At 40.6% G+C, this 11566-nt stretch overlaps 1 protein-coding gene across 1 annotated transcript in view; it reads left to right on the top strand.

Moving 5' to 3' along the window:
* Nucleotides 1-1487: 1487 nt before the first annotated feature.
* LOC139415665 (otoferlin) overlaps nt 1488-11566 on the top strand; it is a 153463-nt gene continuing 143384 nt past the window's right edge. The window contains exon 1 of the mRNA XM_071163785.1: nt 1488-1566. Coding sequence (XP_071019886.1) covers nt 1488-1566 — 79 coding nt within the window. The remainder of the gene's footprint in view (nt 1567-11566) is intronic.

Raw genomic sequence — 11566 nt, 5'->3', positions numbered from 1 at the left:
GGTAGGCTGAGCAGCCAAACTAACAGGACTTAATGGAAACTGAATGGACTGTGAGGGTTAGTTAGTTAGGTAGAGAGGAGAGGAGAGGAGCAGGACAGCCTATTTTTACAGCAATAGAATGACTTTATTTTTCTTAAAGGATCTTCTGTTGTGGCAAGTCGGATAAGATGAAGATAGCCAACAGTAAACATTTAAAACAGCAACATGCACACATGTTGGGCAGGTGGGGCACAGCTATTTTTGCAGAAAATATGGGGCTCAAAACTGGTGGATGTCACGGCCGTTAAAAGAAGAGGACCAAGGTACAGAGTGGTGAGCTTACATTTGGTTTTTATTAGAAAAGATGACGCCAACAAAACAATCAACACTACAACACAAACCGTGACCCTACATGCTATGTGCCATAAACAAAAGTCAATTTCCCACAAAGACAGGTGGAAAAAAGGGCTACCTAAGTATGGTTCTCAATCAGAGATAACGACCCGGCCAAAACATAGAAATACAAATAATAGAATATAGAAAACCCACCCCAACTCACACCCTGACCAAACCAAAATAGAGACATAAACAGAATCTCTAAGGTCAGGGCATGACAGTGAGGCTCCACATGCCCTGGATGACTGGTTGCCACTGACAGATACAAATTCTTGCAAGGTAGGCCCATCCTATGTACCCTACAAGATAAATGTAGCTAAGTCACAACATAATTTTCATCTAGAATTAGATCCGCACAAGTCACACAAATCAATTGGCATGTAGGCCTAGCCTATTGATGCATGTTCAAAACTGTTAGTGGCTCTTTTGGTATTAACAAAATGAAATAAAATTGAATTCCTGAACAGACTTTTAATATTGATACCCCATTCTGTATTTTGGTATTTTATTAGGATATGTTGCGAAAGCCGCAGCTACTCTTCTTGGGGTCCACACAGAACATGAAACATTACATAATACAGAACATTAATAGACAAGAACAGCTCAAGGACAGAACTACATACATGTAAAAACGGCACACATATCCTACATATCAATACATACACAAAATATTCTGTATAGTGGATTTCCTCTCAACAATGGTAAACATTTTTATCTGAGAATGCAACCCTCCCTGTCCAAGACACTTTCTCCCGCCCCTTCCCTCCGTATGACCGCGAGTCGAAGCGCAGACCCCTGTCTTCACCACACGCGCCAGTCAGTCACCTGGATGCGTGAGACCCAGCAGTCGCGAAGCATATAGCGCGGGATAAAACGAAAGCTTATGAGTAATTGGACATCCTTTCTTTCTGTCAAAGGAGATAAAGCAGATGCTTCATGCGGAATGGAATGAGATTTTGTTTCACCAAAGACGCAATGAGAGGGTCTAGGTTCAGAGATCATTGAACATTTGGTTGATACGCTTATCAGCAGAATATACGAGTTTCTTGCTCTGTGAAGGAAAATACTGTAGTTCATTTTTTCCTGAAGTGCTGTATTGTACCGAAGTTGACATGGCTCTTCTAGTCCACCTTAAGACGATCCGGGACCTTCGTGGAAAGGGGGACAGAATCGCCAAAGTCACATTTCGAGGTAAGAAACTCAAATACTTTATTATCACTACAGATGCGTTGTCCGGGATGTTTTCTCTCTCTATGACCCAATAGGAATAGTCATACTGATTGCGCAGTGCCTAGGAGTTTGCGATGTGATCGATGTGATTTGGTGTATGAGCCTGTGGATAGGTAAACCCCAAGGTGGTGACGCGTCTCCTGTGGTTGCGCTGAAAAGTTAGGGAAACCCCCGCCTGCCTCCACAATCCCAGGAGGTGACGGAGAGAGACACAGATTGTGGAGGCGAGCTTTTATGCATTGAAATACATAATACCCATAAATAAATAAATAATAATTTATTGAGTAATTTTAGTTAGGACATCGTTTTTTAACCGTTAAGTTTAAAAATGTGTTCAATAACCTGTAGTCCTATCGATCAGAAGGATATTCTCTTCCCTATAGGCCGAGTCGTTATACGCAACCGTTATTTCACGTTTTACAGTTCTACAGCTCTCATCTTTCTCAACCGTGGCTAGCCTCCCTTGCAATGCGCTCAGCTGAGCTGGATCTTACAGTATCAAAAAACATTGATTTCCATCACGGAAAGGAATGAGACTCTAATAAGGAAGCTGTCCCGTGGTCGGTGGTCCATTATGGCCAACTCCCCTAGCCAGGCAGGTCTGATTGGAAACAGATTGGTAATCCCAATGCAACAATTAAACGAATGAGCAATATAGGCACTGTAGATGAAGGCTAGACTGCTACGCAATCGTGTGGAGGGAATTGTGTGTTTTCTGTTTGAAACTGTTTGCCCGTTTCAGCACCACGGAGAGCAAATTCTGATTTTTGAGACAGCCTGTGTGTGTGTGTGTAGGCAGACATTAACCTTAATCTTAACCACACTGCTAACCGTTTGCCAAATTGTTATGATATAGCCAATTTGGAATTTGCCGCTGGTTGCAGTGATAAACTTTTATGACATCACAATGTCAAATTATTGGTTAATAACTCTATTATGACATCACAGTGACTAATTGTTTGTTGTTAACATTTATGACATCACAATGCTGAACTAGTAATTGAAAGAATGTTGCGATAACTCTTTATGACAATGAGTAGCCTACTTGTTTGTAGAATAAAGGCCAATAACTGTTTACACAGTAACCCTGCCCTTTTACCAGTTGAAGTGGACACCTGCTGTATAAACTGTCTGGCACTGAAACCGTAAATTATGTGGCTTGTTGTTCAGTTTAACTAAGGAACCATATAAGATGTTCGGTTTCTGAACTATTAATTTAGGATGTCAGTGAAATGGGCAACAATTTAGTAACAGGGCCGTCCCGCTCATTAGGCAGGAATATGCGGACGCCTATGGCTGCAGATTGACGAAGGCGGCATTTTCTGAGCTAAATTGACATCCAACCACACATAAACCTCACATAATCCACATCTGACACCAATAATCATCTAATCACGATCTTCTGTTTAGAATGCAATTCATTTCATCAGTTGTGTTGACTAGGGATGGGGGAAAAGTGTGACACCACTCCAGCCCCCAAGGACTGGAATTGCCCATCCCTTTTGTAGGCTATACCTCAGTAAGCACGGACTTGACGCTAACACATTTTGGACGTATTGTTTTGGTCCTGTCCAGAGTTGTAATTATTTTTTTGGTGCAGTCCAGACCAGCCTTGATTTCCACGTCCATGGACATTGTTTTTTTGTCCGGTCCGGACCAAATCTGAACTAATCATAGACGTCAATGTTTGGTTCAGATGTTGTCCGTTCTGGAATAGCCTTTATTTGGCCCAAACATAGACATCTATAAATGACATATTTGCAACTTTCATTCAGAACCAAAATGAACATGATTTCAATGTCTTGAAAATATATATTTTCAACACCCGAAAAATACGTGTTTTCAATATCTGTAAAATACCAATTTTCATCTTTCATTCAGAATGGAAAAGTAACCTGATTTCAGCATCCGGAAAATACGTATTTTCACCTTTCATTCAGATCCTAAATTGAACCTAACTTCAACGTCTGGAAAAATATGTATTTTATTTTCAGCTGCAATTGGTTTGTCTCGCCTAGGGTGGCAGAATGGCCATGTGTCTGATTTAACAGTGAAAGAAAACCTAGTCTCTCTCTCTCACTCTCTGTCCCCCTCCCTGTCCTTCTCCATCTCCCTCTCTCTTTCCTTCCCTATCCACCCCTCTCTCTCTGGTGTTTGAGATGTTGTTGATAGCTCCTTGCCTGGAGTACATGCTGTCAGCAAGGCCTCCTGGGTACTTTAAAATCAGACTGTTTCCTGTCTGGAGAGGAAGGGTTCTCTCAGGAAGCCCCTGCCCCACTGGGCAGGCCAACCTATATCCCTTACAGGGACAGACACTGGGGAAGGTTATGTAAGCTTTGTTACCAGTAACCACAGAGTTAGACATCTATCCCGTGGGGGGGAACATATAGATTGACCAATGTGTCTATTAAGTAGAAGAAGCTTAAGATAATATATGTTCTAAGTCCAGATATACAGTACAAAAACCTGAACATACACATGCTGTGCTATACAGTGCATACAGTACCAGTCAAAAGTTTGGACACAACTACTCGTTCCAAGGTTTTTCTCTATTTTTACTATTTTCTACATTGTAGAATAATAGTGAAGACATCAAAACTATGAAATAACACATACGGAATCATGTAGTAACCAAAAAAGTGTTAAACAAATAAAAACACATATTTCAGATTCTTCAAAGTAGCCACCCTTTCCCTTGATGACAGCTTCTCACACTCTTGGCATTTTCACAACCAGATTCATGAGGTAGTCACCTGGAAGGAATTTCATTGAACATGTATGCCTTGTTAAAGTTCATTTGTGGAATTTCTTGACTTCTTAATGCGTTTGAGACAATCAGTTGTGTTGTGACAATGTAAGGGATTTCCTCCTCTTCTTCCGAAGAGGAGAGGTGAGAAGGATCGGAGGACCAATATGGGGCGTGGTAAGTGTCCATGGTTCTTTTAATAAGAAATACTTAACATGAACACAACTGAATACAAAAACAATAAACGTGGAACGAACGAAACCCAAAACAGTACCGTGTGGTGAAAAACACAGACACGGAAACAAACACCCACAAACAAACAGTGAAACCCAGGCTGCCTAAGTATGATTCTCAATCAGAGACAACTAATGACACCTGCCTCTGATTGAGAACCATACTAGGCCGAAACATAGAAATCCCCAAATCATAGAAAACCAAACATAGACTGCCCACCCCAACTCACGCCCTGACCATACTAAATAATGACAAAACAAAGGAAATAAAGGTCAGAACGTGACAGACAAGGTATGGGTGGTATACAGAAGATAGCCCTATTTGGTAAAAGACCAAGTCCATATTATGGCAAGAAGAGCTCAAATAAGCAAAGAGAAACAACAGTCCATCATTACTTTAAGAAGGTCAGTCAATGCGGAAAATTTCAAGAACTTTGAAAGTGTCATCAAGCTAAAGCCAGATGCTCTAACTTCTACTGCACTGTAAAATGTCTTGATGGTAATGCTTGTCTTCTCTTCCCGGGCCTGAGGCGAAGTTAGCACAGCCAATGTGTTACGCTGTATATAAAATAAATGAGAAATTAAATTATTATTTCCACCATCACGGAACTGAGTCAGATTCACTCTGGGTGAGATTCAATTACAGATTACTTGATTCTCAAAGAAGTTGTTATCGTTCTGCCTGCTTAGGATAATTCTCTCTCTCTCTCTCTCTCTCAAATTTGAAATAGTTATGAAAGGGACTCTCTCTCTCGTTTTCTCCCTCTCTGTCACTCAATTTGTTTCTTTCTGTTCCTCTGCTAAATTGTAGAAATGAAACAGGTTGCTGAACGCTCTCTTTCCTGTAAATCTTTTTTTTAATTACAGAACACTGCAAATATATTTTTTCCCTCTGCTCTGCTGGTATAACCTTTTACTTTCACTCTACAGTAAGATATCAGTAAAAAAAACGCTCTCACTCTATAAATCCCCAGGTAATTGAAAGTGCACAGACTGTCCCCTTGTCTACTATTCAACGTAGTATATTGATTGACGTACCTCGCTGTAGGTGTTTTCTCATTTTCTCCCTCTCAATCTCCTTACGTCTGTCTGTCTCTGTCTCTCTCTCTCTTTCTGTTTTTATTGACTTGCTGCTCCGCTTTGCCTTGGTCATTTATATCTCTGCCATGGTCCCACATTACCAGTTTTTTTTTAAATCTCTCACTCCCGATGCCTTGTTACATTTGAATTGTTTGGTGTTAAGCGTACTTACATAACATTATGGCCTCTATTTTCAGCTAGTGCTAAGGTGATGCAAGTATCAAACGCACGTTAGTGTGCAATTTCGTCATGTAATTCTGGTGCACTGGCATTTTCCAGCCCTAACGCCAGGTTTGGCAATTTACCTGTCTATCCTCAGCTCGCTTGCGCTGAGGTGGGTGGGAACGGTGGCAATATTTAAGGTGTGTCCTTAAAAACAAGCGTAAAAGTGAGAATTTCATGCAGTGGTAATGGGAAGTTTTAAGACCCACCAAAATCAGGCCTTAACAGTTACACAGTTGATAATGGCATGGATTTTGACATTGGAAGCGCAGGCTATCCAGCCATGACGCACAGTGCTCATGGAAGGCGAGATATGCCTCTTGTACCGGTGAGTCAAGTATAATTCTATATATTTTTTCAAATATTGGTTTCCCGCCATTTCGTTTAATTTGACAAAAAACAAACTTATTAGAGAGATTCACCGTCCATGGGTTTACCCTTGAAAACGAACATAGCTTGAATTAAATGCAATTCCGTCAGTTATTTCTGGAGAAGTGCAAATATGATCAGTAAGATGGTACCATGAAGGTTAAAAAACACTACATTTCCCAGCAGAATAACGGTGAGTAGACATTCCCCCTTTCTCTTTATATTGGATCTTTATCCAGCTTCTGTGAAAAGTTTGGATGTACAGTTGAAGTTGGAAGTTTACATACACTTAGGTTGGAGTCATTAAAGCTAGCTTTTCAACCCTATCCACAACTATAGTTTTGTCAAGTCGGTTAGGACATCTACTTTCGTGCATGACACAAGTCATTTTTCCAAAATTGTTTACAGACAGATTATTTCAGTTACAATTCACTGTATCACATTTCCAGTGGGTCAGAAGGTTACATACACTAAGTTGACTGTGCCTTTAAACAGCTTTGAAAATTCCCAAAAATGATGTCATGGCTTTAGAAGCTTCTGATAGGCTAATTTACATAATTTGAGTCAATTGGAAGTGTACCTGTGGATGTATTTCAAGGCCTACCTTCAAACTCAGTGCCTCTTTGCTTGACAGCATGGGAAAATCAAAAGAAATCAGCCAAGACCTATGAAAGAAACGTGTAGACTTCCACAAGTCTGGTTCATCCTTGGGAGCAATTTTCAAACGCCTGAAGGTACCACGTTCATCTGTACAAACAATAGTACGCAAGTATAAACACCATGGGAACACGCAGCCGTCATACCACTCAGGAAGGAGATGCGTTCTGTCTCCTAGAGATGAATGTAATCCCAGAACAACAACAAAGGACCTTGTGAAGATGCTGGAGGAAACAGGTACAAAAGTATCTATATCCACAGTAAAACGAGTCCTATATCGACATAACCTGAAAGGCCACTGCTCCAAAACCGCAATAAAAAAAGCCAGACTACGGTTTGCAACTGCACATGGGGACAAAGATCGTACTTTTTGGAGAAACGTCCTCTGGTCTGAGGAAACAAAAATAGAACTGTTTGGCCATAATGACCATCGTTATGTTTGGAGGAAAAAGGGGTAGGCTTGCAAGCCGAAGAGCACCATCCCAACTGTGAAGCACGGGGGTGGCAGCATCATGTTGTGGGGGGTGCTTGTGCACTTCATAAAATTGATGGCATCTTGAGGAAGGAAATGATGTGGATATATTGAAGCAACATCTCAAGACGTCAGTCAGGAAGTTAAAGCTTGGTCGTAAATGGGTCTTCCAAATGGACAATGACCCCAAGTATACTTCCAAAGTTGTGGCAAAATTAATTAAGGACAACAAAGTCAAGGTATTGGAGTGTCCATCACAAAGCCCTGACCTCAATCATATAGAAAATGTGTTGGCAGAATTGAAAAAGAGATCCTACAAACCTGACTCAGTTATACACAAGCTCTGTCAGGAGGAATGGGCCAAAATTCACCCAACCTATTGTGGGAAGCTTGTGGAAGGCTACCCGAAACGTTTGACCCAAGTTAAACAATTTAAAGGCAATGCTACCAAATACTAATTGACTGTATGTAAACTTCTGACCCACTGGGAATGTGATAAAATAAATAAAAGCTGAAATAAATCATTCTCTTTACTATTATTCTGACATTTTACATTCTTAAAATAAAGTGGTGATCCTAACTGACCTAAGACAGGGAATTCTTAATTGGATGAAATGTCAGGAATTGTGAAAAACTGAGTTTAAATGTATTTGGCTAAGGTGTATGTAAACCATTCATAGTCCAAGTAAGCTTGTCTGTATTATACGCCCACAGGGAGTAATGATGGTGCCTGTAACTGTATTTAGATATAGCCTATTTAAAATTTGATAAGATTTACAGAGACAGGATTTACAGAGTATAATGGCTGTGACTGGAGAAAATTGAGGATTGATCAACAACATTGTAGTTACTCCACAATACTAACCTAATTGACAGAGTGAAAAGAAGGAAGCCTGTACATAATAAAAATATTCCAAAACATGATTCCTGTTTGCATCAAGGCACTAAAGAAAAACTCCTAAATATGTTGCAAAGAAATTAACTTTATGTCTTGATTACAAAGTGTTATGTTTGGGGCAAATCCAACACAACACATCACTGAGTACCACGCTTCATATTTTCAAGCACGGTGGTGGCTGCATTATGTTATGGGTATGCTTGTCATCGGCAAGAACTTGGGAGTTTTCCAGGATAAAAAATAAATAAACTGTATGGAGCTAAGCACAGGCAAAATCCTAAAGGAAAACCTGGTTCAGCCTGCTTTTCACCAGACACTGGGAGATAATTTCACCTTTCAGCAGGACAGTAACCTAAAACACAAGGCCAAATATACACTGGCGTTGCATACCAAGAAGACAGTGAATGTTCCTGAGTGGCAGAGTTACAGTTTTGACTTAAATCTACTTGAAAATCAATGGCAAGACCAGAAAAAGATTGTCTAGCAATGATCAACAATCAATTTGACAGAGCTTGAAGAATTATGAAAAGAATAATGGGCAAATGTTGCACAATTCAGGTGTAGAAGTGATTTACCCAGTGACTTACCCAGAAATACTCACCGCTGTATTCGTTGCCTCATTCACAAGAATAGACCCAATAGGCACTGTATTTACTGTGTTTGTTTTCGAACTGTATGTACACTGAATATGCCCAACTTTAGGAACACCTTCCTAATTTTGAGTTGCCCTTTTGCCCCGAGTCCAGCCTCAATTCGTCGGGGAATGGACTCCATAAGGTATCGTAGGCGTTTCACAGGGATGCTGGCCCATGTTGACTCCAATGCTTCCCACAGTTTTGTCAAGTTGGCTGGCTGTCCTATGGGTGGTGGACCATTCTTGATACACACGGGAACCTGTTGAGTGTGAAAAACCCTGCAGCGATGCAGTTCGTGACACAAATCGCCTGACACCTACTACCATACTCCATTCAAAGGCACTGAAAATGTTTGTCTTGCCCATTCACCCTCTGATTGGCACACATACACAATCCATGTCTCAATTGTCTCAAGGCTTAAGAATCCTTCTTTAACCTGTCTGCTCCCCTTCATCTACTTTGATTGAAGTGGATTTAATAAGTTACATCAATAAGGGATCATAGCTTTCACCTGGATTCACCTGGTCAGTCTATCTATGTCAGGAACGAGCAGGTGTCCTTAATTCATGTTTTGTATACTCAGTGTATATTGGTGCATAATTTCTTAAACAACCTGACGGAAAATGTAAAAGATGTTTAGCTACAAATTCACACAGTGGTAATTGAATTATAATGGAGGTATTGCTGTGCTCGTGCTTCTCCTTTTCTTTAAAAACATAATGTCTGCATAGAGAGATGTAGTTCTCTCTCTATCTTTTCCCCCCTCTGTTTCGTGAGTCCTAAGTTAGTCGTTTATCTGTCTGCCTGTCTTTCTCTCCTTTGGCTCCTCGTATCAAGTGTGGTTTTATGTTTGTCATTAGGTTATTATAGCCCCATTACTCTGTCTTGCCCTTTCCACTTAGTCTGACACATTTAGGATCTTGTAAGATAGTGGACTCTACGGTCTTGTCAGGGGTACGGAGCATGAGGAGTCAGATGGAATTCACGTGCAAAAGGTGGTATTCAGTTACAGGTGCAGAAGGTGAGCTGGAATAATGGATATTGATATTCATGAACACTTGACTGGCAAAAATAACAAACAAGTAACATAAATGCAACAGCCAATTCACAGAAGCGAAAGGCTTCTAAGGCATAGCGCCTAAATCTTTGACAAAGTGCTAGTAACACACCTGACAAAATGTCACTCCAGCCAAAGCTCTCCTAAAAATGAGCAACTTGAAAAGGAAAACAGCCCAACCCCTGACACTGGTATAATCCAAAATGCACCTTAACAGGTATTTCATTAATTAACACGAATGATTTCCTTCACAATCAATAATATCATATCAATGGCCAATACATAATACATTTCAACACCTCAGAATGTCATATCACAAACATTTAACAAATAAAGATACAGTTTTAGGAAAACACCACTCAACATAGAACATTCTAATTACTGCTCTTCAGTCCACAAACAACTTGCGGTGGTGAGTACGGGTCTCCCTTACGAAAAAGATTGCAGTAAAAAGTGCAATAACTGCAGTCGACTGGTATTTTGGACGTAGTAATTGCAGAATAACTGCTTACTTGCAAGCCCTTGACCAACAATGCAGTTTTAAGAAAAATAAGTGTTAACTTAACTAAAGTCAAAAATAAAAGAGCAAAAATAAAATAACAATAATGAGGCTATATACACGGGGTACAGGTACCGAGTCAATGTGCAGGGGTACAGGTTAGTTGAGGTAATTAAGGTAATATGTACAGTACCAGTCAAAAGTTTGGACAGACCTACTAATTCCAGGGTTTTCTTTCTTTTTTATATTTTCTACATTGTAGAATAATAGAGAAGACATCACAACTATGAAAGAACACATGTAATCTTGTAGTAACCAAAAAGTATATATTTTATGTTTCAGATTCTTCAAATTAGCCACCCTTTGCCTTGATAACAGCTTTCCTCAAGATGCCATGAGGAATGTTTTTCCAACAGTCTTGAAGGAGTTCCCTACCTTGGCACAACACAACACAAACACATTAAGAAGGAAAATATTCCACAAATGAACTTTTAACAAGGCACACCTGGTAATTGAAATGCATTCCAGGTGACTACTTCATGATGCTGGTTCAGGGCAAAGGGTAGCTGTGTGTGCAAATAGTCCGGGTAACCATAAGATTAGATGTTCAGGAGTCTTATGGCTTGGGGGTAGAAGCTGTTTAGAAGCCTTTTGGACCTAGACTTGGCTCTCCGGTGCTGCTTGCCCTGCGGTAGCAGAGAGAAAAATCTATGACTGGAGTCTTTGGCAATTTTTAGGGCCTTCCTCTGACACCGCCTGGTATAGAGGTCCTGGATGGCAGGAAGCTTGGCCCCAGTGATGTACTGGGCCGTACGCACTACACTCTATAGCACCTTGCAGTCGGAGGCTGAGCAGTTTCCATGCCAAGTGGTGATGCAACCATGCTCTCGATGGTGCAGCTGTAGAACTTTTGAGGATCTGAGGAGACATGCCAAATCTTTTCAGTCTCCTGAGGGGGAATAGGCGTTGCCGTGCCGTCTTTCACAACTGTCTTGGTGTGCTTGGACCATGATAGTTTGTTGGTGATGTGGACACCAAGAAACTTGAAGCTCTCAACCTGCTCCACTACTGCCCTGTCAATGAGAATGGGGCC

The sequence above is a fragment of the Oncorhynchus clarkii genome, chromosome 8 (assembly GCF_045791955.1).
Source record: "Oncorhynchus clarkii lewisi isolate Uvic-CL-2024 chromosome 8, UVic_Ocla_1.0, whole genome shotgun sequence".
Classification (NCBI taxonomy): domain Eukaryota; kingdom Metazoa; phylum Chordata; class Actinopteri; order Salmoniformes; family Salmonidae; genus Oncorhynchus; species Oncorhynchus clarkii.
Note: the sequence above shows the minus strand (reverse complement) of the source record. Positions and strands in the feature narration are given on the sequence as shown.